The sequence below is a fragment of the Dermacentor variabilis genome, chromosome 1, assembly GCF_050947875.1.
Source record: "Dermacentor variabilis isolate Ectoservices chromosome 1, ASM5094787v1, whole genome shotgun sequence".
NCBI classification, from domain to species: domain Eukaryota; kingdom Metazoa; phylum Arthropoda; class Arachnida; order Ixodida; family Ixodidae; genus Dermacentor; species Dermacentor variabilis.
This window is the reverse complement of record NC_134568.1, coordinates 103,187,590-103,214,053: the sequence shown is the minus strand read 5'-3', so window position 1 is coordinate 103,214,053 and position 26,464 is coordinate 103,187,590. Positions and strand designations below refer to the sequence as shown.

The following is a 26,464-nucleotide window of genomic DNA, read 5'->3' as shown; positions in this document are numbered from 1 at the left end:
TGCCTTGTCTTTGGTCCAGTTTAAGTCAATTTTGATTTCCCTCTAAGATAGGCTGGTGAAAGGCTGTTTTTTTAAAGAAATGTTTAAGAAATATCCCACAGGCGTATTGTTTGGGTTAACAGGAGGGGTTTTCAAGGCCTTTTACACAGACTGTGTGCTCTGCTTGAGCATCTGTTTAATAGGTGCCTTACACTTCTGTAAATAAGGTTTCGCATATGTCGCTGCCTGCGAGCATGGTAAACCACTGGCTCATGTTGAATATTGTTTTGCCTTCTTTCTTCCCAGGGTGTTTGGTTTCTTTGAGAAACCCTTGTTTATGGAGCTATGGAAGCACATTGAAACACTGTTTGTGCCCCGGGGCACTATGCTTTTCTCACTTGGCGACAGTGATGACAGCATCTATGTGGTGCAGTCGGGCCGCATCCACGTTCACATCGTTGAGCCTGTGAGTCCCTCTTGTCACGTTAAGGCAGCATTGGGCACCTTTGTATGTAATGCCACGATTGCTTCTTGGATTTGGTGGACATAATGTTCTTCTTTTTGATTTGCAATTTTCATTATCTTGTGCCAAGTTGTGTTGTGAACTCTTGTGCATCAGTACAAAATAGCAAAAGTCCTTAGCAGTTTGTGTAGTCTTGGCACATATCCTGGTGCCTGTGACAGGTATTTTGTGTGTGATGTGCATTTTTGTTGCATATATTCATGAGCACAAGTGGGATGGCACGTACACTCACTGTTAAAATTGTCAGTTCTGTCATTCATGCACTGAAACCTTGGTGGGGGCAGAGTGTGCCAGAGTAGCCAGTTCTTGAGATAGCATTACTGCAGTAACTGCTCTTATCTTTTTTTCTGCACGGTTGCCTGTCTTTCTTGCTTCACACTTCTGGGAAATGCGCAATTTGTTGAACGTGTATTCAATTGAACAGATAGTCTTGCCTTGTGCAGGTGTGATGTTTCTGGTTGTTTTTAACACAGTGTACTATTATTCTAAAGACGAGACCCCTGTGCAAGGTCTTGCAGTGAGTGTGTGTTGTTCTGGAAAGCTTATTTATATATTGGAAAAACCAAATTAAGCACATATAAATTAGCAAATATAATCAGTCAATACACACACACACTCATATTTTTCCAAGCTGCACTGATTAAAAGTACACTAATGACAATCTATAATAGCTTTCTATTGCTAACCTAATAGGGTTTGCATAGTATCTAATGAAACCATTGAGCTAGGGAGTACATGCAATAGGAACACTATGCCTTTCGTAAATATAAGTAAATTCATCAATGATTTCAGGATGTAGGAAGCACAGCGTACATTGAGTCCTGTGTTTATGGGTCAAAGTATCTTAAGCAGCTGGCTGTTCTTAAAAATGTTTGGAAGAAACTTGGAGACAAAATTGATGGATATTACATGTCTGCCTGTTCTTCATGCAACCAGTGAGCCTTTGAAGTAATGAAAATTTTCTTTGTGCCCTGAAATGTGCACTTCCCTTGCCGTTTTCTCTCTCCACTATACCTGCCTAGACTCCGCAAGCCTTTATTGAGGTATGGCAGTCTTGGGAGTCCCAACATGAAGGCAGCACTTTTTTTTTTCTTTTACTGTGAAACTACTTAATACTTTAAAGCAGATTAGCTCCATGTCCAGCTCAGATGTAGTTTCTTGAGACTGATGCAATCTGACTTCAAAGCATGTGTCATGGCAAAACAATAAGCTGTGATGACAAGCTGAAAGGCTTGACACTGGAGGAAATGCATGGAGGAAAAATTCAAAGTGTCCATCCTCTTTACATCCCTCTTAAAGAACACTGAAGGCAAGTATTAAGTCAAGCTAAAGAGATAAATTAGTGCTTTAAGGTGTCCAAAACATTGCTTTTACTGAAAATACAGCTCTTGAGAGTGAGAAAAATGATGTGTAAGTGCAAGACAGCATTGGCAGTGCCACTTTGAAAATGTGGTGTTTCGTTCATTCACTGATAACAGAAAAATTGCGCTACATTTAAGCGTGAAAGAAAAACCCAGTTTGGCCAGCTTTATTGAATATTCCTTCACAACTCTGATACCGCCTGTTCTGACACTGCTCTGTCAGTATGATGCATTAGGTTGTAGCACCCTTTATAAGCAGCCCTCTTGACTGAAAGCAGGCAGTAATTCTCAGCACTGAAACTTTTCCACTCTTCATCTCCAAAATACTATGCGTGCCATGCAGGGTGTATTGTAGTTGAGAAGAGCATAAGAGGCACGCAAGCATATGTTGATATCATGTTTGACAACATTGTGGCATTGCAGTTGGTTAAAAGCTTGTTAATACTCAGACATTCAATGCACTTGGTTCCTGCAGACAAAGAAGCTGCTACACAATATTTACTGGCCTGCCTACGGGCCTTCATATGGCTTTCATAGATTGCAAAAAGGCATTTATTCTGTATTGATACCATCAGTCATGGAAGCATTGCATAATCGGGGGATACAGGAAGCATATATGAATATCTTGGCAAATATCTATAAAGACTCTAAGCACAAGAAAAGCAGAAAAATGCCGATCATGAAAGGGGTCAAGCAAGGATACAAAATCTACTATGCTATTTATGCTTAGAAGTACAGTCACCGTCCAATTCTCTTGGGCTCCTTTTGGGACCACAAAAACCTACGAAAAATCGGGCAGTCCGAAAAACCGAATGGATGCCTTTAACTGCCCTAAAGGGCTCAATTTGCCACAGCCATGTCCAAAATTGCTTTACAGGCCTGCCAGTATAATTATAAGCTATCTCGGTGCTCTTACTGTGACAGGAGATGGCGGGTGCATGCATGTATAATTAAAGGGTCCCTGAAATGGTGTGAAGTTTTGTAGTTGTGTAGGGTACAGTTACAGTAAAAAAATTAGTGGCACAAGCTACAAAAGATTATAAGTTACCCTCCTCCCTAGCCAGGCCTTTTCTCCTCATCTCGTTTGCCCAGTGATTGGGGCTAAGCTCCGCCTTCACTGGCTCTGCGTCATCGTATGATGTGTCGTCTACTTCCGGTTGTCTTGGAGCCAGCATGCATTGTGAGCGTTCTGTCACCGCGACGAGTGTGTCCGGTATTCCGGTAACCAGGGGCGCGATCGGAGATATTTTGTTCGATATGCGTTCTGTTCAGTTGCTGCAACGTCACAAAGTTGCAGTATGCAAAATTTGTGACAGCGGGGCGGAGAGAGCAGCCAATCAGGAAGCGGTGACCTCCCCGGAAGTTTATCTCCGTCGTTTGTCGTCTGCTTGCAAACAGTATACTACAAAGCCAAATGTTTCTCGTCTTCCAATTGAATGAAATCTTTATCTAAAAAAATGTATTTTTTCTTCTCAAGCCCAAACTCGTTTTCAAATAGTAGTACGTGTGACTACTGCAATTTATAACTATTAGGTTCTTTGCGTCGTCCCTAGGTGGTGTCGCGCACAGCGAGAAGGAAAAAGAAAAAAAAAACGACGGGAAGAGTGGCGCACTTTTCAAGAGGCAGCGACAACATCCCAGTGGCTCGCTGGCACCGATGGTCTTGTCGATTTCTCTGTACAACCAACGAATTATTTGTTTCGAGAAACAAAAACGACGCCGGAATTCACTTTCTGCCATCTCTTCAAACGCGTTTCGCACCGCCACCCGCTCTCCTCCTTCCTCTAGAAAAGCCAGCGCAACAACCTAAGTTTCCAACGGAAGCGCCATTTTCTAGAATTAAACTATGAATTGGATTCAAACGTGCCATTCCGCAGCCGAAAAGGCCGCCTGTTGGATCCAATCCAATCCACCAGACGCGCCATGCGAAGCCGTATGATCGCTCCAAACTTCTCAACTCCCGTCGCGTTCGGACGAAATGCTCGGTGGGCGGATGATTGACAGGAGCGTGTCGTCATTTTGACGTCACCAAAAACGGGGCGGCGCCCCGCGGCTGGCGACGTCGGCGCGGAGTAGGCCAATCGCGCGCGCCGGTAACCGAACGAACGCGCCGAACAACCATCTCCGATCGCACCCCAGAGGCAAGCTTGGCGTTTTGACGGATGGACAGAGGCGTAAAATAAGACCCCTCCATACTACTACCACTGTGATGAGGGAGCTTTAGCGTAAACGTTAGTGGCCTGCACAGTGCAGCCACTTGATGGCAGAAAACTTAACCAGTCAAACACAGCTTCTATTGCCGTAACTAAGTGTAAAACATTTTAAACAGATAACGTGTTCACAATATGTGTTTGCTGAAATTTTTGCCAGCAGCAAAGTAGAATACACTTAATTACTGCCATATTAGCTCTGTGTTTGTCTTGTCGAGCTCTGTGGCACCACGCATGCCGTTCATGTTTGTGCCTCCGCTCATCCGGTAAAATGCACAGTCCATTTGTTCTTTTACCCAAATACCAGAGATGCTAAAGCTCTCTTTTGTGGTAGCTGGCACTGATCAGATACCAGCAGCCCGATGTGCTGCAGCCACTCTACTCACACGGTGCCTTGCAGAGGCACATGATGGCGCAGCTTGATATGTCACTGAATGCTGGATTTGCAGCCCACAATGTAACAAGAGTGATCCATGGTACTTGTGAAAAGAAAGCTCTAGACTAACACTGACCACGCAGTTCGCGTCAGGATGGAGAACGCAAGCAGACGACACTTTCTGTGTGCCAGAAGTGCTCGAGTTTAGAGATAAATTGTTGTGTATTCTCTTCCTTATACCTTTTTTTAGAAACAAGATAAACAACATTCCAACTATTATGAACAACATTTGTTCACCATACAGTTGGAATAATTATCGATGAAGTGACCTGGGTAGCCAATCGGATAGATCGCCCAGCATGGTGTAAATTGGGGCTAACTACGTGAATTAGGAGGAGGTGGCTGAAAACTCAAGGGAGCGGTGCCGCTGTGATAAGTAGCAATGCTTATTTTTAAAACCTTATAAATTACACGCTTTACGTGGAGTGCTTAATAGTGTCACCTAATGATCAGAAGAACCTACCCGAATGACCCGGTATGTTTGTACAATATCATCAAAAACGTTTCAGGGCCCCATTAAGAAACGCGTTTTATGTCCTGTGACATTGGCCTCTTTGCACTCTTTGCATGCTTCACCGCAATACACTGTGTATGCTTCACCGCATAACATCACTATATTGCGGCGAAGCTAATAAGGACTTGGCATTATAAGACTAGCTTTAGACCATTGCCGTGCTTTCCGCACTTCGACGCCATCAGCAAGGATGACGAAGCAGAGTTGGTGCCATTACCAATAGCAGCAAATCGTTTAATGAAAGACTTAGCACCAAACATCAGCAAGCTTGATAGCGAATGATGAAGCAGCTAGGGCTAACGACAGCACGTAATGGCTACTACGGCTGCCAACAGATTGGCATCTGGGAGCGCTGGTTTGAGGCTGCGAGATAATCAGAATGGCAGTGGTGGTAGCATCAATTGCCGTTTCGAGCCTGCAATCATGGCAAAAAGTCCGAAAAATCAGACAGTGAAGGGTTTCAGCATCCACAATTTCAGAGGTCCTCTTACATTGGTTTTATAGGGTATGTGGCAGGGGCGTTAAGGTGTCAGAGTTATCAGGCATGCCCGAAAAATCTATCATTGACCGTATTCAAGCTATTAGACTGGGGTGGATTGAGAGTGACAATCAACAGCGAATATCTCGGCAACCTACAGCTTACAGATGACATTTTCCTCGTCAGCAATGCTGAGGATGAATTGTAACTAATGATTGAGGAGCTTTGCAGAGAAAGTGTAAGAGTAGGGTGGAAGAATAATATGCAGAAGACAAATGTAATGTTCAATACCCTGTGAGAAAAACAACAGTTGGTTATTATCACGCTGTACCATTTAGTAGTGTTGCTGTGACATTTGCACGCGTCTAAATATATATTTAGACAGGATTGTCTAAATTCATTTGACGTGGGTTCAGTTCTGCCCAGCACCGAATAAATTTTAAAGGATTTTTCCCTCATTGATGGGCAGCACTTGCCCATTAGCCATACCCAATATCCTGAATTTATTGAAGAGCAGCACATACCGAGTGACCCAAGTTGGCGTCAAAGAGGTTCATTGAAGAGCAGCACATACCTAGTGTCATATACTCATTGACTCAAGTTGGTCCAACAGTTGCTTTCGGACACTGTTCCTTCCATACAGCAGCCCAGTGCTCTGCTCATTAGATTATGGACTACCCATTGACCCAAGCTGGTGGGAAAACAAACATCCCGGAAAGTGCGTGACATATCCAAGGGCTGATTGCATTACTAAATAGTTAGGGGTGTGCGAATACACGAATATCGCTGAGTCAAATAGTCAATGTTCGACTAATTCAATTTACAAATAGAATATCTACAATTTGATTTTTCGAATATTTGATGTGGAGACCCGCGCAATGCCGCAGGTCACGTGCACCGCGGAGCCCCTCGTGCTCGATGCCACCAAATCGAGCATTTCACTTCGTTTTTGGTGCAAAAGGAGCACCGAGCACCAGCTGACGCGGTAGAAGACCTCGTCACTGCGAGTGCTTCCCAATGTCGGCCCAATGTGGTATCACACACATCGATGAGCAAGCGTCACGCGAGCTTGCCATTACCCTCTAGAGTTCAGAATTTTTTAGTTGGCAGATAATGCTGAACCTGACAATGAAATGGTGTGGACAGTGCCATCTACGCTCAGAATGGTGATGAAGTTATGTGATGCGTGGTTCTTTCATTCGTAACACAGATTGGCCTTACGATAACCCAGCTGCCGTAAAATTGGGATTGCCCTTTTCTATTGGACAAAAACTGGAAAGGAAAAATATTATGCAATAATAAAAGATTGTCACAAAACACAGGTCCATTATTAAACTGAGAAGTTCATGGGTATTCAGTACAACAGAATGTCACTAATTCGTTAGTTTCAGAGGAGAAAAAAAGCACTTGTTTCTTTTCAATAGAAATTCTGTTGATAAAGAAAAATATTTTCCAGACCTTTATATACTAGAACTAAGCTGTAATCAGTGCTGGCATACTAATTTGGTGTTTTTCTTAATAAAAGTAGACTGTACTGTATATTTTGATTTCTATGTACATAAGTTACTGATAGCTTACTACATTCTTGTTATGCAGTGCTAGGAGACTCCTGAGCATGTGCAGCACCGTGTTTTCTTGCCCAAAATTTGTAAGCATTAGATTTTGTGGAAATTTTTCTAATATTTGATTCTAAATCTACTATTAGGTATTCACGCATGCTATAAATCATACATAAATGAGTTTATGCGGTGAACATAGCCACAAGGCATAGTGCCTTGCTGTCTGCCATTTTTTAGATGCTGTTTGCCGAGAAATATTCCAGTATGCCCGCACATATTAACACTAAATCAGATAAACACATGGGCTAGGTCAAAATTAACGGCTGGTACAACTGCCAGAAGCCAGCCAGCGATCTCCCTGCCATGCCAGCCGCCCTGCCCGAGCGCGCGGGCCGCTGCCCGAGGCACCAATATCGACTAGTTTGTTTTTCGCACAAACATATAGTTGATAGAATAAACTAATGTCTTAATTTTATGTTTTGTAACAAGTGACGACCACTGTCAAACCTACAGCACAAACAACAGCTGCGATACAAGGCAAGTCCAACATGCAGCCCGCTTCCAGCCACCGCTGCACTGCATGCGAGACAGCTCAGCCGCATCACGCACTTCGCACTCTGGACGTTGCGAATAGCAGCATATCTTAATTTGTTTGGTCGTTAATGCAATGAGAAATAATGCATTCTCAAGATGATGCATTTTGTGATTGTCTGAAGTTATTTTTGAAGCACCATAGGGGGGGGGGGGGTTATGGCTTTCGCGAAAAGCAGATTAGGCTTAGCAGCACCTTCAATGCTTGGGCCATGTTGACCCGCTTGCGTGGGCGACTCGAAATCTCATTATTAGCCAGCGACACATTGCACGCGGTATGCCATTGTAGGAAGCTTACCGCAATTGTGTTCATTCCTTATAAAAAGTGCATTTTCGCACATTCCACGATTGGTTGGAAATGCTAGTTGCATACAGTGCACTGTCGCACACGTGCATTGCAGCAGCAGAGTACAGTATATTTACACCACCTTGACAAAATTTGCCCGAAAATTTGACTGTTGTAGCTGATAGTTCGTTATAGCTGGGTCCGCTAAGTGCCAAATTTTTTCCATGAATAGTATAGGCAAACTAAACTAAGCGAGAAGGATGGTCTGTATATCCGAAAGTATGTTGTATGCGGATCCGTTATAACGGACGTGAATTGTAATATGCGTTTTTGATTAGCTATGCTGCGGTTGATTTTTTTGCCCTCTATGGTGATTTGATATGGAGATTGTGCAAAGCCTGTAGCCGCTTTGTGAAGTTCTCATTTTGTTTGTATTTTTGCTTATAATACTCCTTATAAAAAAAACATGCCACCCTCCTTGCCTTAAAACGAGCCCTTTGTCTCCGCATCTTGTGATTGAACCATCACCAGCAAAAGCGACTGTTTGTGTTCTTGCTAGGGTGGATGTGGCCTAAACACGAGCACCAGACTTTTATGGCATGTGTTCCTGCTCCTGTCTCTGGAAGTGATGGTTATCAGCAGATGGCACAAATATTACTGTTGGCTATGCATTCACTTGTTGTGATCAACTGATATGAGCTCTGTACAAGTGTTTTCTTGGTGGGTTTGCTTGGGTATGTGGTAATTTGATAATCTGATAATTACAAAATTCTTTTGTGATCCCAGGAGATACAAATTAACTGGTTGTTGTTATTTTATTTTCTTCATGGTTTCTTTTGCTGAACTAAAGAAAAATGCTGGTTGACTTGCTTTGCATACTTGCTATTGAGTAAACATTTTAGCTATTTTGGCTTTTATCATTTACTTGAGCTTTCATTTTCAATAAGGCTTAATGTACACAATTTTTATCTGTAGGATGGGACTGAGCTTACATTCAAAGAGGTGACAGCTGGTGAGAACATTGCAAGTCTGCTGAGTGCACTTGTTGTACTAACCGTAAGTCTCGAGGGTTTCACATTTGGCATTTAGAAGTAGTGGATATTATGACTGACTATGATTTTCTGTATGTTTACATCACAGGGTGTCCCATCCACATTTAAGACTGTTGCAGCTCGTGCCCTTGAGGACTCCTCGGTCTTGAGGCAAGTGTGGTGCCTTTACATTTTGTGTAACTGTTACAGTATACCTGCCCACAAAATTTTTCAAAATACCGACATGAAAAAGCGCGAATACTTGGCAGCCTGAGCATGTGGTTTGTGTTTAGCAGGACATTCTGCCCTTGAGCATTTGGCCTATGCAATGCATCTAGTATCGGATTAACTCTTTCCCTACCATGGGAAAAATAGGTGCTATTTGGAGGTTACACCAGATACATTTTTCTGAAGAAACGATTGCACTCAATATTTTATGTAATACTACATTAACAAAAAGCAGATTGAATGCAATTTTCATGCATAAGAGTTTTATTAACGAGATGTATGTCATAAAAAAATATAAATTCCCAAAATCAAGATTATTGGATAAAACTGAACTAAGTTTGTAAAGACAGGCTTGTATCTATTAAGAAAAAAATGTAACAAAAATTATGAGATATACAAAATGTATTGCCATCTAATAGGCACTATCTCCGAAAAAAATTAATAAATTTTGTTGAACAGGTATTCCACTACAAAAATATAAGTGCAAGCACTACAGCTTGGCGTGCTGGGCTGCCTCCGCTGATGTTCCGGGCTAACTTGCGTTGTCATCACTCTCAGAGTCAAAGTTCGATGAAAAGGCAGCATCTTCAGACTCGATGCTGCTTGATCCATTGATAACAGCTGCAAATGCAGCAGAATTACGAGATCTGCAATCTTTCGAAGCGCGCGCCACTCCCAGAGGCGGCCATTTTTGCTGTCTACTTTGACGATCGCGAAACTTTGGAGTGCATTAAAAAATCGATGCCTGGTGAAGAAAAAGTGAACTGCTTAGAAAACAAAAATATAGTTCTCCTTCACGTCCTATGGCACAGAGTGCCTGTGAGCGGTGCAGAAGGTCTCAAAAGTGGCTTTTTAAACTATTGATAGTGGGCAGCCATCCTTGCTTTCTACTTTGACAATTACTAATACTTCGAAGCGCGTTCAAAAGTCGCTGCCTGGGAGGGAAAAGTGAACTGCTTAGAAAACAAAAATATAGTTCTCCTCCTTCACTTCCGACAGTGTATTGTGTCCGTGAGCGGCGCAGAAGGTCTCAAAAGTGGCGTTTCAAACCATTGTTAGCAAGCTAACAATGCCCAATGGGCACGGTACGGAAAGAATTAAGCTGCAAGGCATTAGAGCTTTGTTTCATATCCCACATTGCAGTAATATATGGCGTCAAACATAGTGTCACATGCAACCCATATTGCTGCTATTGTTTTCTACCTCATACTTTTTTTCCATGGTACAGCTGTCTGGGCAGTGTGTACCTTTTTGTCCACTTGGGTAGGCAGGGGGAATCTTGCTGTCCTGTCCCACCACCGTGCCCCTTTCTGAATTTCCGAGGCTGCCATATGTTATGTATGTACCACATGTAGGTGGTGTGCTGTACCTAATAAGTTTGCTTTGCCAAATGATGAAAAAGTATGATTCGGTACATGATGGATACCTTCAGAACATTTGTGTGTTCTACTCTGCACATGTCTGCGTGTCAAGTCAGCAGAAGCTTCTGGAACCTTTTGGCACTAGCATATTGCTCATTTAGCCTAAACATCAAGGCAAGAAGTATGTTAAAGAAAAGAATTGAAAAATAAAGGTAATGAGAGAGTAGAGTACTAGGGGCAGAAAAATGTGATGACTTGCAAGCTGGAACAGACTAAGAGAACATGATATGGAATATAATTCCAGGAGGATTGTCTTGCCTTGGCAATGCAATAATTTTTAAGATGTCTTTAAGGCCAGAAGCATAAGGGAAAATGAGAAAAACTGGGAAATTTTGTAGAAGCATATTGCTCCTTGCCCTTGTACTAGGCAACCTCATACCCAAGTCCTTTCCAGCATCTTCCATTTTCATAACCTTATACAATTTGTAGTGCTCATTATCGCTTTATGTGACACCAGTCAATTGCCAAATTTTTTACAAATGTTCATTTGGCACCAAACGTGCCAGCCGGAAACTTGAGCCTCTCTGATCTCTTCATTAAAAATTCTGGGAACTTGGTAGGTTCAAAGAAATGCATTCCCAAATCATTTTGTCCGAAAGATATGTTTGTTTGCCTGAGTGTCATTTGAATTCCACCCTTTAAAGCGAAACATTATGTATGAGAAAAATTTTAAAAAATGAATTTAATTCATAGAAACTGGAAATTTTGTTGCATTCACTTAGATACTGTTCATTACTATGCACTCTCCTTTGTAGGCACCACATTTATTTTGAATGTATTTATAATGTGGGCAAGAAAAGCTAATTCGGGGCATTTATTAGGTTTCCTTTTTTTTCAGATTTTTTAGGTTAAAACATTTTTTTTTGGCTTACGACCCAGGTCTCCTCTTAATGGGACCAAGTTTCCACTTTCTCTGAATTAAGCTTCATTTGTTTTACAATTTTTTTCATTTCTAGTACACATTAGGCAAATTTTTGTCTTCGGTGTCGCTGTGATGTTCCGTATAAAGTCCAAGTGGGACGATATCGCAGCCGCATGCCGTAAGCTGTAGGTGTGAGCAAACACTTACGAGGGTGAACCAAGAAGTATGATGGCTTGATGCAGCTATGCCTTCTTGTGCTCGCAAGGGAGGAAGGCAAGGAGATGTAACGCTCTATGAGGGGGGGATGGTGTTAGGGGGTCTTCATCTCTAGCTGCAGCCGTGCATGTTCTACCTTGGAGGCAATCTGTGCTGTGTTCTAAGGTTATCCGACCAGATATAGCTGATGGCTTTGTGTGTACTGTGTTCTCATGCACTTAGTTCGCATTGTTGCGAGAGGCAGCACGAAGCAAAATTCGCTCACTGCTGCTGCCACTCTTGATCTGAAAAATAAAAAAGGAATCTCTTTTTCTGAAAAAGGGAAAAGCGTTCTTACAGCGAGTGTCTGTGGTCATTGCGTGAAATGTGTTTGTGTTTGCCTGTGCGTGCGTGACAACATGCTTGTTAATTTAATTAGGAACTCAATGTTTACAGCAGTTTATGCATGCAATTGATAAAACAACTAACTTACTTCATATAGCTGTCTAATAATTTGCTGTCGCAATCAATGCTTTGCCTATCGGGCGAAACTGACTTTTCCTTGTATTTCATTGTACAGTTTTTCTTGTACATCATTTTCTTGCTTTAAAGTGTAGAATTCAAGTGGCACTGAGGCATACAATTTTTTTTTTTTTGCAGAAGATATTGTGAAAATGTTTTTTTTTTTCCTTTTTCAACCCGCTAAATGCCTGCAGTTCTTAAATAGGAAATCAGAGAGGTTGGTGTTTTCGGCTGGTGTGTTTGGCATGGAATGAATAATCCATCAGGGATTATGCATGCAAGAGTGAAAATTAATTGAAAACTGTTCATCGTAGTTTGGTGGTCTTCTAAAGAGATGATGGTGGAGCCTGGTCATGTTCGTGGTCCTTTGTGCAGGCTTCGGTATGACAGCTTCCGCATCCTGCTTACGAAGTATCCGGACTCGATGATCCGCCTCTGTCAGATAGTCATGATTCGTCTGCATCGTGTCACCGTCACAGCTCTTCACAACTATCTTGGCCTCACCACGCAGCTAATGCGCTCGGTATGTCAGAGGGTAAAAGCCACAAAGTGAAGCTGGCTGGCTTAATTTTTTTGTTTTTCTGTAGTAAGCTAGAAATGGAGTGCCATTATTTCATACAGCTGCTTACATTTCTCTCTCTCTCTCTCTCTTTTTCCCTGAGCACTATTTAATTTTTACAAGTAAAGCTCTTAAGTAACTGCCTTTTCTTGAGTGCTTATGTTTGAGCCCTACTTGACATGTCACAGGCAGTTTGCCCACACTGCGTGGTTTTTGTCTTCACCTGTAGTGAAATTGTAAATACAAGGATATTTTTTTATGGGAGGCCAGTGCCAACTACAGTAGAACCTCGTTGATAGTGATCCTGCTTATTCCATTTTCCTAGCTCTTACAGTCTGATGCACTGATTTCATTTAGTTTCCACAGGGTCATGGTGTCTTTGATTCCTGCATGTCACCGCCGAAAATGGCCACTTAGCAGCACCTGCTATGCGGCACAGAAGAATTGCTATCACCATGTTCAGATCATCACTTGTCGCCAATCTCCACATTGAAAGCCATGAGGAGTGGCGCGAAAGCACGAGGGTTGCCTCACACCCACATTCATAGATGCTCTCTTGTGACCTTCGATACCTTGCCTATTTGCTTCAAAATGCGAAGCTACGCAAAAAGTGAAAAAGGGCTGTGAGTGCTTGGAAGGAGGTTGTTAGAAGGTCCGTTTGATTTGCCTGCACCACTGTAAACCTAAACCTGTTCACAATTGGACATGAGAAGTTCAGAAATTGCGTAGCTCGACTTCAGTGGTGCAAGCACAATGTGACACTTGAAACGAATGTCAAGGTTGCAGACACTGTGCAAGCGTTCTGTTTTCTCTGCGTAAAATGCTCAGTGCGTGTCAGTTTTAGAGGACCTAAACTGCAGCTATAGTCGGCTTTTGAGGCGTAAACACACCCTGTGTTGCGTAGACACAACACAAAAACATAAATGGGGTTTCAACGGCACTTAATCCCGTGTCCTGCATCTTCTGCTGCACTGCTGCCCAGAGTCAGCACTGTCAATCAGGAGGTTGCAGAAAAATTGTGAACCAGGCCTGGACCTTTTGAAACAAACAACGGGATTGAGAGGGTGCCATTTCTGCAACGAATGACAGGGCGTAGCACCTCATGAATTGATTCAGGTTTTGCAGGCAAATTGAGCAGACCTACTATTACAAATTCATCTGAAGTACCAGATGAAAATTACAAGCTTCGTGTGCAGTGATTCATGGCTATGACTGCTCCAAAAAAAGTGTTTGTTTAGTAACCAGCAGGCAGTGATAATCAGCTTTACAGAGTAGGTTTTGAATTATATGTTGGCTTGCTGTTCAAGATAAATTAGGTTTTGTGTGAAAGCAGCTTTCTATCTCATCAGTAGTGCTACTGCAAGTATTACTGAGTCATATTTTCCTGCATCATACATTCTCTTCCCGTAGTCTTCCCCCAAAATTGTATCGATGAGGTTCTACTGTACATGCAGCCTATCCACATTAACCCATTGGCATACTTGTAGCTTAAAAAATCGAAGCTTTCTGGGCATTATACAGTGTAGGCACCCAGAAAGCAAAAACAATCTTTTTTAAAAGTGATAGGGTTTTGCAGCTGGTCCGCACTGTTACATGTTTTTTGGTGATTGGGAGAGGCTGGGTTGTATAAAATGCTTGGATGTGCATTTCATCCGTGATAATTGAGCAGGTCATTTTCGTTCCATCCTATAACTGGAATGATTCCAGAATCATGCAAGTTTAAAGGGTTAAAGATGAAATTAGAATAGAGGCTTCACTGATTGCTAAATAAAAGTGTTGATGGCTTCAGTTTTATACCTTTCATCCTAGTACTTATTGCATCTTTTGTACCACATATTTCTTCTGTTTGCACAGTGCATACCTAAGTTGTGAATTTTTATTGTGTGTTTTTAGCTTGGAGAGAGTAAAACATCTTTATTAATAATATTTGAATGGCGAGAGCAGTGTGGGAGGAACCCTCAGTCGAGGGTCCCTAAGATGATTCCGGCGATGTTTCGAGCCCGTTTTATCACAGCTCGGAGTACCTCGGGAGGTCCATCGCGGAGGGCATCGTCCCACAGCTCTTTCTTGCGTAGGGGGTAAAGGAGAGTTGGCAAGGGAGGAAAGAGGTTTGCAGTGCACTCAATCGTGACGTGGAAGATTGTGGGTGAGCTGCCACAGCCAGGGCAACGATCTGCATAACAGTGTGGGTAGAATTTATTGAGAGAGACAAGATTTGGAAAAGTTGCAGTTTGTAACTGGCGTAATGCCACTGCTTCCTCCCGCGAGAAGGACGACGGTGGTGCGGCGTGGGTGCGACGAATGTGTGTATAATGACAGAGTATGTCTTTGTAACGGAGCAAGGGATCCCCCCACTCTGAACTAGTCGCCTCACCACGCCGAGTCGCCCGGAGGGAAATTTCTCGGGCAACCGCATGTGCGCATTCGTTACCCGGCAGCGAGGTATGACCAGGGGTCCAGAGTAAGTGGATGCGGGGAGGTGTGGTTGGTGTATTTTGCGGGATCTGTTTGAGAATTTGGTGCGCCGCTCTCGGGATGCCATGTCCTGATAGGAATGCCCAGCATGCCTGTTGCGAGTCCGTCAATATATACACTTCCTCAGGAACACGGATGGCGTATCGAATTGCAAGAGCAACACCGAGAATTTCTCTGTCAGCGGCATTTGTTCCACGCATTGCAGCAGTCTCTCAGGGATTCGGTGCCATCCAAGACTACTGAGGTATAGCCCTCTTGAGTGCGTGATGTGTCTGTGTATAAAGTATGTGTTTCCGGGATGTTTGCAAGCAGGCGGCCGATGTATCGTACACGGGCTTTGCGCCGCCCTTTGTCATGCTGGGGTGCATATTACGTGGCAATGGATGAATACTTAGTGCTTGGCGTATCGCTGACGACAAGATCGTTGGACGGGTTTCAGACTCAAGGGGTGGGACAGAGTATCCTAGCCGTGTGAGAAGATGGCGGCCAGTAGGAGTGAGTAGGAGGCGCTGGCGATGGCTGACCCAATGTGCCTCTAGCAGCTCGCCTAGTGTGTTATGTGTCCCTAAGTTAAGGAGACGGTGTGTGGAAGTATAGTTCGGGAGGCCATGGGCCAGCTTCGTCGCTTTGCGAATCATTGCGTCTATGCGAAGTTGTTGCACTTGGGTCAACCGCTGAAATGGGAGATGGTATGTAAGGCGGCTGATCACGCATGCCTCCACCAAGTGCAGCAGGTCCTCTTCTCGAAGGCCCGAGCGCCTGTTGGAGACCTTCCGGATCATGGCCAAAATTTACTCAATCTGTCTGGATAGAAGGGAAACAGTGTAGTTTGACCTGCCATCCGCTTGGACGTGTAGGCCGAGGATATGAGCACGATTAACCTGTGGTATCGGTGTGCCATCCACGTGCACAATGATAGGGGGAGTAGAGGAACGGCTCTGGGGGCGAATGATTATGAGCTCCGACTTTTCCGGAGCACATCTTAAGCCGCATTTTCTCGCGTACTCGGAAACTGTATTGACTGCTTGCTGCAGTCTGTCCTGGATGGCTCCATGGGAACCCCGTGTCGACCAGAGAGTAATGTCATCCGCATAAATAGCATGGGCGACATCAGGGATCTGGTTGAGTAGCCGGGGGAGCCCTGCGAGCGCGATATTGAATAGAGTAGGGGAAAGAACTGAGCCCTGGGGTGTCCCACGTCCTACAAGGCGAATCGTACCGGATCGATGCGGTCCCATTCCTACGGTGGCTGTGCGATCTCGAAGAAATGCGCGGATATAGTTATACATACGAATTCCACAGTGTGAATTTGCAACATTGCGAAGGATGAGGTCATGTTCAACATTATTGAATGCCCCTTTTAGGTCTAAGTCATGAGTGCTCTCGTTTGGGCGGACGACGGAGGTCCTATGACTTCCTCCCGCAATTGTAAAAGCACATCTTTGGCAGACAGATGAGCCCGATATCTGAATTGAGAGTTAGAAAAGAATGATTTTTCTTCGAGAAAGAGCTGCAGACGCCACAAGAGTACATGCTCCATGAGCTTACCAATGCAGGATGTTAGGGAGATGGGTCATAAGTTTTCAACCTTAACAGGCTTGCCCGGTTTAGGGATCAGTGTGGTGTCGGCGTGTCGCCATGCTCGGGGGAGCATGCCCTTGCGCCAGCAATCATTGAAGATATGAGTGAGGTGGTTAATATCTGCGTCACTGAGGTTACGAAGGGTGGCGAATCGGACGTGGTTGGCTCCCGGTGCCGTGTTGCGGCATAGGTCTTGTAGGACCACCCGCACCTCGTCAGATGTGATGTCTGCATCAAGCAATTCATTCGCCTCGCCTACATAAGGATAGTCGGGGTACTGCGGCGGCGGGCCTGGGGGTATGAAATGCTTCTCTAGCTCTCTGAGGAGTATCGAGACACCGTCCCTGTACTCGTGCATTGGGATGTGCAACTGTTGAAATGTTTTTCCCTTTGTTGTGGTGGGATCTGTGAGTGAGCGAAGAATCGACCACATTTTTGCTGTGCTCAATGTGCCTGAGAGGCGATTGCAACATCCTCGCCAGTTATTCCTCGTAAGGATCTCTGCATACTCCTGAGATTCCTGTGTAATTTGATCTATACGTTGCCTAAGTTTGCGGTTGAGGCGTTGTCGTTTCCATTGTCGTGTCAACCCTCTGCGGTCGTTCCAAAGATGAAGTAAATGCGGGTCTATGTCTGGTGTCTCAGTTGTGGTGCGCAGTGTGCTCGTGGTGGCCTCTAGATCTTGTGCGAGAAAGTCAAGCCAGCGTTCGTACCCTTGGCGCTCAGGTGGGTCCTGGTGACGTTCCCTGAATTTCGTCCAATCCGTTATACGAACATTTCGCTCGGGCCTGCATGCACCCCGTAATGACAAGGTGGTCGCTACAATCTAGTGGTCACTACCAAGGTGCTCCTCTAAAGGCCCGTGCGAAACGACTGGGCCAGTATTGCGCACGAAGGTAAGGTCAGGGCAGGTGTCACGAGATATGCTGTTGCCCATCAGAGTGGGGTGCTCTGGGTCGGTAAGCAGTGTGTATCTCATGTTACAGATGGCATTCCATAAGCGGGTCCCTTTAGCCTGCGATTTAACGTAACCCCATGCAGTATGCGGAGCGTTAAAGTCGCCAGCCACCACCCAAACCCATCCAAAACTACCAAATTCTGTTAGTAGGTGCTGAAAACAGTGCGTTTGCGAACGGGGGGAACTGTATGCATTGAGTATAAACAGACACTCGCTGCGTTTACCTTGCGTAATAATTTCCAATATTTGGTGAGGAATGTCAATGTTAGTGGTATGCATGCGACATGTAACATGTTTCGAAACTATGGCTCCCACAAGAGGAGAGACACCAGAGAGCGTGCTGTAGCCGGATAAACAAGGGGTGCAATTGACTTTCTGTAAGAGGATGACATCGGGAGGGTTCGTGGATGTGGCGATATACTGCTGTAGGGAACCTCGTTTTCGGTGGAATCCCCTACAATTCCACTGCCACACCACTAGTTGCTCCGCGTTACGCGGCGCCATCATCATCGCGAGAGGAAGCAGGCGGTCGTGCATAGGGATGCGGGTGCCGGGTGCCCACATTTGAAGGTTGCGGCCGAGAGCCTTGGTCGGAAAGCGCGCGTTCGTTGTTACCGCTAAGCTCAAGAACTTGCATGCGTTCGAAAGTGCACTCTATACATGATTTCACTTGCTCCGTAATCCCTATTTGAAGGGCCTCCATTTGGCGTTCTATCCTGTCTAGAGCCGCCTGCATACTAGTGCTCATGTCTGCCACCAGCGCCTCCATTTGTTTTTGCGGGCGCTCACAGCGCGCCTCCATGTCACGACGTAGGCGGGCTATTTCTATTAGAGGATCGGGATTTGGTAACGAAGTGGTAACGGGAAGGGGAAGGGAGAGATTTACGGGGCGGAGCGAGCTGTGGGGGACCCTCCGCCCAACCTACCTCCCGAGGCGCCGCCATTGCTGTTTTCTTCTCCGGGGTCCGCTGCACCCCTGAAGGGACCAGGGTCACCTTGGCTGGGGCGTTGGTCTGCAGGGCCTTCTTGTAGGGTTGTTGGGAAGATGGGGAAGGAGGGCGCTTCTCTGGGAGGCGCACCGATGCCTCGCTGGATCGGGACCGAGACTTGAACTTGCGACGGAATCTCAAACGGGTCTCCGACCGGACTTTTCTGGTCTCCTTCGTGGGGGCGCGCGACGTTCGGGTCTCCGCCGTATCTGTGGTAGTGGTCGGGTCGCTGGAGGGTTGGAGTTCACGCTGCTCTTTCTCGAGAGCTTTCCGCACCCAAGCTTTGTTCAGTGTCTGCCTAGCACGCCGCGGGCAGTTTGGATCTGCTGTAGGGTGGGTCCCTTCACAGGATCTGCAGTGTGGGGTGCCCGGATGTGACGGGGTGGGGTTGTCAGTCCCGCACGTCGCACAAATGACCACGTGCGGCATAGGACAGTAATCAGCCCAATGGCTGAGCTTGTGACATATCTTGCAAACCAGTTGGCGGGGCCGATTGGGGTAGCAGCAGAGTTCTGCACCATAGAAACGCACGTAGTGAGGCACTTTAAGTCCTTCAAATGTTACCAACGCAACATTATTTTGACCCATCATTCGTGCTTGAAGTATTTGAGTTCCAGAAGCCACAAGCTCATCCACTAGCTTGGAAGACTGTGTACCGGGCAAAAGGCCAGGAACTATTCCCTTGCATGAGTTGTCTGGGGCCGCAAAATATGTCGTGATGGCATAGACCCGTTGACCAAGGTTCAGCTCCCTCACCTTGTACAATGCGTCGGCTACGTGTGACTGGGGTGTGCTGATGATTGCCAAGTTCTGCTGAGGTCACAGTCGGAATATGATGTCCTGATGATCCTCGGTGGTCAAGCCGGCTGCACTCCATAGAGCACTAGCAAGTTCTGGGCGCGTTCATTTATCGAGACAAAGTCCTTCGTGAGGCTGCAGAATTATCTTTTCATCGTGCAAAGGAAGTTGAGGCAGGTTCTGATTCCGAATGCGCTTGCGTACGGTAGGCTGGGAGGCGTCCAGAATGCCCAAGATATTCTCGGAGGGTTGCGTCTTAGCGCGCGTTTGACGGATGCGTCGCTTATGACTGTCTTCCAACAGCCACCTGGGTCGTCGTCAGTTTTGTCGTCGTAAATGTTCGGGGCAGCATCTTCCTCCATCCTTTCCCCGGTCGGAGTATCCACCTCTCGCTGTTGGGAGGGAAAATTGGCGACGATGGGATCGGCGGCCACTCCCGCGGTATCCACCTCGGGCGTCTTCGTTGTTGTTGAGGAATGCGCAGTTGCATTCTCCGTCGCCGATTGCGTCTTCTGCTCGTTGGAAAATGACGTTGCGGCAGATAAATGCTCCATCGAAACAGAGCGGTGAATTCTCCGAAGGCCCTTTGCACACCTGTTTAGAAAATGGGCCTCGGAAGAGCTGGTTGCTTGGTGCTCTTGGTTCATGGTGTAGAAAACATGCCAAGGCAGCTATGGCCCCTGCAGGGGCAGCCGCGTTGGTACTGCTTCAGAGCTGTAGAGGTGCGGCAACAAAGTCCCGGGAAGAAAAGGCGGACGGTGGGAAACGGCGAGAAAGCCGCTTCCCATATGACTCCCGGCGAAAGCGGCCCGGGCAAAGGCGGTCAAGGGCGGTCGGTGAAGGTCGCTTAGTCTCGGTGGTTGCGGAGCGCGCCGACGACATGTCCGTTCAGTTCGGCCGACCGATTGGAACTCTCTTTAGGTTGGAGAGCTTAATTAAGCATGTTAAAAAATGCATTATTGTATACGGAATACCATGTTACCAGAGACTAGGATGGCAGTAGCAATGCTGGTAGTGCTGGTAGTGCTGGTAGCACTGTCTTGTGGTGCCGGGTTTGAACAGAGAGGACACCGAGCTATTATTGTAGTGACCAACCATATTATACCACTAATAAGCTGCTGATATAAAGTGTCATTAGCTACATAATTACTAACCCGCAGCCTTCTAAAAATTTTAATGGCATATGTTTATAGCACGCTGCGCTTGTAAATATCATCACAAAATGTTGTTAGCAGCATTGCTAGTGTAATGCCATTATTCTGTAGATTGTAATATGTTTTATGGACCAGCTAAAACTTTCTTTTCAATTGTATATCTTTATTGCTTATATAGATAGCTGCTTTGCCCTGGCATGATTGGTAATATTATATAGCGTTTGTTGCTCTGTCAACAGTCAAGTGGAGGCAGACGGGCACCTGCATTGTCACCCAAGTCAAGTCCGTGTCGAACCCCCAGCCGTAAGCTGAGCCATGCCAAGGATTCTTCCATACCTATTGCACCACTTTCCACAGGTGTACTAGGGGAGCTCATGGTGCCCGAGGAATATGGCCAAGGTGAGTAGTTTAGTAGACACTGTAGCCATGCTTCACTGCCTGTTGTTTCATGACAAAAACTACATGATTAGCTGAGCAAGCTTATGCAGATGATTTTTTATACAGTGAGTAAGGCCAGGAGAAATGGGACAAGCAAAAACATTGTTTTGTTACATCTGCTTATTGGTCACTTCAGCTATGCACATATGCCTTGCTTAGGGACCACCATTTATTTAATATAGTAAGTGAAGCTTCACTAGGACACCTGAGGCAATTCTGCTCACAACCACTTGCTTTCTGCGTCTTTTTAATTTAAGGCCATTATGTGTTTTATATTCAGGCCATTATACAATCTACATGTTACCCATACTTATCGCTTGCTTTCCTACTACTAAATATTAGTATCACATTGCATTAAAGTGCCATTTGCCTGGATTAGGCAAAGTAGCAAAAGCACCAATAGATAGGTAAGTGCACTTTTGAGCTGTACTGCAGTGCTTGTATTTTTTTTACTGTCTTTAGGTGGCACAGCATTCCCAATGCTTTTAGTGGAATTTTTCAGGGCAGTGCAGAAGCAAATGATTTTTTTGGAACTTGCACTGTCTAAAAAGCCAGCACTAGTAGTGTACTTGGAACAAATTGGCAAAGTCATCACTGATCTGTTAATTCAACTCTGATCAGATCGACAAAATTGATCCAGTTATCTGGCAGGTCAAATTACACAGGAGGCAGAAAGAAAACGCTTGCACACCGCTGATTCATTTGGCAGTGTTTACCAAATTCTAACATGCCCCCGAATCAAACAAGCACCTAGTTATTATGGGTTCAAAGTAGAAAACTAACATATAGATAATATTAGTTTTCCTAAACAAAATAGAAATCTAATGTGCACCTGATCTCTTAGGAAAAAAACGTACCATGCCACAGATTATGGCAATCGGAAAAAAAGGTGAAACCACCTAACTTTACCTTCACAAAATCTAAGTTTATTTACACTTAATGTATTGTCATCACTCAAGACAGCACTTTATCACTGTCTATTGGCCACCACATGTCATCCGCTGTACGGTCCATTGTGTGTTTGATATTCTGCATTTATCAAACAACTCTGCAATAATTTCAAGTAGCAGGTTGACTTACACCTAGATTAATACTTCTCTAGTTGATCCTGTGACACATGCATTTCTCCGGAATATGAAAAATATGTGATGTCTTGTTGCTGCTAGCTTAGCATGTAAATTAACTTTCAGAATCAAAAACGGAAAGCAGCATCATCATCATCATGCTACGTTAGAACATGTTTTGTCACCATCTTGTGATGGCAGTGGCAATGACAATTGCTAGACTGACTTTCTTACAGTAGGCTGTTGTAAACACATCAAACACTGTTTGGGTTTCGTGACAGGTTGCATCGTTCAGGCAGTTTTACGGCCAATATCTTTTGGGGAAGAAGGTGCTCATTATAATTGAGTAAATAGCGTAATCATTCATTTTGAGCTTCTGTCTGTTTTAGCTTGAAAATGTTCCTAGAGCAGACTGAAAATAGGTCTTTTTGGCAAATAATTTGAACTTTGTTCAATGCATTCGCTGTCACTTTGCACCACAATGACAGACACTGCAGCCATTGAGCTTACCATTGCTGTCGCCATTAAGGGCAGGCAGGTTCCTGCTGCTCAGACAGTTCAAATTATCCGGTGAGGGCCAATTTCAGCATCAAAATATTGAAATTTGTGGCCCATAGGAATGTATGGGTGCTGGCATGGACATTCGGTTGCAATCAAATTAAGCAAAAAATTGAATTAGCTGGAGTTGAATTAACAAAATTCTACTGTAATGTGTGACTTGTGAGCGTCTTCTGGCTTGTGACTAAAATCTCTGAATTTTTTAAATGACACATTGCTTTTTAGTAATAGACATGCACATCAATGTTGTAGTTGTTCGTGTGTCTGTTGGCGAAGCAAAAATTAAAAGAACCCTGAAGTACCTCTTAAACAAACTCTCTCTTTCAGTGCCATCTTTGCTTGAAATGGTCTGAATCCATCTTTGAACATAACAGCTTTATGTAGTTTTAAATCTTCATTGAAAATGCAGCTGCTTGCTTTCTTGGCTTCTCTTGTTAGACCCCACTAATCACTGTCAATGTTCTGAATTTTAAAAATTGTTTATTTACAGTCTGGTAGGTCCTTTTAGAGGTTTTACCTTTCATACAGAAAATCATGTACTACATATACACACTCATGTGCATACAAAATCAAGTTTACACAAGACTATTTGTTCTGTGAAAAATGTTTTTGTGAAAAGAAATTGATTGACTAACTGAAAGGTCCTATTTGCCCATGCTGCAGTTCTTGATCATTAGGTAATTATTCTAATCTATGTTTTTCAGGTATCACTCTTGAAACAGGGTCACTCCACCATTCAGATGAGGCTACTGAGTCTGAAAAGTTTGTCAATGAAGATCCTGCTGGTGCAGCTACATTCAAAACGGTGGGCTTCTGCTGGCATTATGGAACTTTATTTTACTGCTACAAGAATTAGAAGCTCAAAACTGGATCTACTGTGTCTGTCCATCCATCCTTTCTTTCCCTTGTGCCGTTGTTGTCACCAAGCCACCCTGTGCATTCTGTACATCACCCTCCTTATATGGGGAAAAAAACAACAGATCTTTGCCTAACACCACAGCTGGGAATTGAACTTATGCCCCTGCGGCAAGGTCCACTCGTAAGCTGGATGAGTTAACCAGTACACTATCGCACATGGAAGGACTTGTAGCTGGGCTTGCTGGTACTTCATCTTAGTAAGTTGCTTTCTGCTGCCTCCTGAAGGGGGGAAGTAGCAGAGCAGAGCTAACTTTTTTGTTTCTTGACAGAGTACTGAAATTTGGCACACACACCGGAAATTATTATAAAGAGACAATTCTAAATTTGCGTAAGTGCTCGTCTACTAGTTTTTGTTTTGAAAAAAATACAAATACTCTACTCAAACGTCAAAATATTCATTTTCGAGGGTAAAAAGCCACACCCGCGCTGTCAAACTCACCGATTTGATTGCCAACACTTTTGATTGCCACACATTTGATTGCCAACTTTTTCATTTGATTGCCAACAAAATCAAGTGCTCCCCATAGTTCCGGACCAGGAAGCCTACTACAGCCGCCAGCTGTATCAATACCACTTCTGTATGCTGGAAAACCAGGCGGCTGGATCAGTGCTCAAAGAAGCCGTGCATTCCTACACGTGGATCGAAAATGAAAGCCCTAAAGGAAGCAAGCAAGTTGCCAGTGCGGTGCATAATACACTTCGAAGTGCTAAATTTGAAGGAATTGTAGAGGTGCGGTTAGTAGCGGATGACTGTGCCGGACAAAACAAAAACAGTACTGTGCTTCGTATGCTTCTTTGGTGGCTCCAGAATGAGGCTTCATCAGGAGTGTCAGTAGTTTCTCTTGTGTTTCCTGTCACTGGGCGCAGTTTTTTACCCCCATACAGGATATTTGGCCAAATTGAAGATGTCAGACGGCACTAAAAAATCCTGAATCCGCAAAGCTACCAAATGATTTTTTTCAAATCACGGCATAGTGTAAGAGCTTGGAAAACATTGGGACGTGTATGACTAGAAGGCCTACCATACGTCAGTGATGAAGCCGACATCCAGCTTACCGTTCAAGATAACAAACGAAGGTCTTCTGCTTTCAAAGAAATACAGCTTCTAGGAGTCCTTAAATTAGAGCAGAACCCCACTCTAAAGTTTCTGTATCAAATTTCCAGTCAGTCCTAAAGAGGGGAAGGTCCCTTGCACAAGCACTTGTGCAATGTGCACTGTACACCCACCACGTCAACGAAATGAAACTGAGAGATGTGACCAGCCTTTCTGTGAAGCATTTTGGAAATTCATGGCAAGACAATGAAGAGCTTGCTTGCTTACTTTGCGAGTGTCTTCAGGAGTGCCCAAGAAAAATTTTATGATCCTGCGGAAGAATTAGAAGAGAGCCGCTTATGCTGCCAAAAAGACTTGCCTGCTCTTCATGTATAGTTCTAGTGTCTTGAAGCCCTATTGCCCATGCTTCATGGATTTTCCTCCAAAACTCCAAATAATGTTTTTATAAGAATAGCGCATTGAATTCTGTGTTTCAATTCAATACGAGCCAAATCTAAAGTTATCATCCAAATATTAGTCAAATTCACCGCATAATTTTTAATTACTTGTGGCCATAATCTTCCCCTAGCTGACATGTAAAACATATCATATAATAGCTTTGAAAGTGTTGCATTTAGGTGCAGTAACAAATTTTCGCTCTTTTCTCAAATTCTATTTAGGTTGATTCATTTAAAAAAAAGCTCCTCACATGCTTGGTGTCTATCCTTTTCTGGCCTAATTCATGGTGTCAGAGAAAGAACATTTCCATGGCTTATGCATGCTGACTGCATGTTCCTCAGCCTCCTAAATGTGATGGAAAACATAAAAAAACTAACTAGTTTGACTCATTACTTACCGCTGCTTATTCAGGTGTTGAAGCAATTCTGGAATATGCAAAGCAACTTCATACATAGATTATGGGGTGCAAATCCTCGTACGCATTGCACATTGGGTAGATATGCCGAACAAATAACAGTTTTTTTCAGCACACAGAAGGGAACGCAACATATCTGTGCATCCTCATTCATGCACACTGCAAAAAAGTGGCACCTCACTAACTAGCCCGAATGTATACTATTACGAATCAATTATTAAGTGCTGTCAAATTGTTCACTTTTTATAAGCAAGGTGTGTGCTTACGTGCTGTTTTCTTACACATGTCTCCAGGCACTTCCATAACTGCAAGTTGAATAAAAAGCCTAACCATTTGCAGATTATCTGCGCGAAATTGAAAAGTATGGGTAATGCTCCCAGATGACCAGGCATAATGTGTGTCACGGATATTTCAGAAGTAGGCTTTAAGAGACGAGACCATGTGACAGAAAATGTGTATGCATGTTTATGACGGTGTAGGACATCGCTACTACACATTCAGGTTGAGTTTTCTCATTCACTCGTATTACTAAGCAAAGTGGCATCGTCGCAGCAATCATCGACTGCTTTCACTCGGCGTCTGAACGAATGGCGCTGAAGTAAATCGGCACGGACATTCCACAGTCTCCATAGGCATTTGTAAAAAGTGGCTATCCAAATCTGTGCTAAAAGTGAGGAAAAATGTCGAAGTTTTGAGAACATTGCCAGGCATCACCGCATGTGAAGAGCCCAATGCTCTAGCATCTCAAAGCCCAGTCGGGAGGAGGAAAGCAGTGACAGGCTCTTCCTCCCTCGTGTTCCACCCCTACCCCACCTTGCCTTGCCTGTTAAAAGGTCTGTAGTAAAGAGAAAATTAGCAAGTTTGTGCTG

The 26,464-nt window shown here is 44.3% G+C and overlaps 1 protein-coding gene across 9 annotated transcripts in view; it reads left to right on the top strand.

Annotated features, from left to right (window-relative positions):
* The window catches only part of LOC142582194 (neuropathy target esterase sws-like), a 198,602-nt gene that overhangs the window by 8,288 nt on the left and 163,850 nt on the right, over nt 1–26,464 (top strand). For all 9 annotated transcript variants that reach the window (XR_012828395.1, XR_012828394.1, XM_075691623.1 and 6 more), the window contains exons 6-11: nt 286–445; nt 8,913–8,993; nt 9,078–9,139; nt 12,572–12,719; nt 20,950–21,109; nt 23,475–23,575. Coding sequence is in view for 7 of the 9 variants with exons in the window: in XM_075691623.1 (XP_075547738.1) it covers nt 286–445; nt 8,913–8,993; nt 9,078–9,139; nt 12,572–12,719; nt 20,950–21,109; nt 23,475–23,575 (712 nt within the window). In the remaining 2 variants the exon portion in view is untranslated. The remainder of the gene's footprint in view (nt 1–285; nt 446–8,912; nt 8,994–9,077; nt 9,140–12,571; nt 12,720–20,949; nt 21,110–23,474; nt 23,576–26,464) is intronic.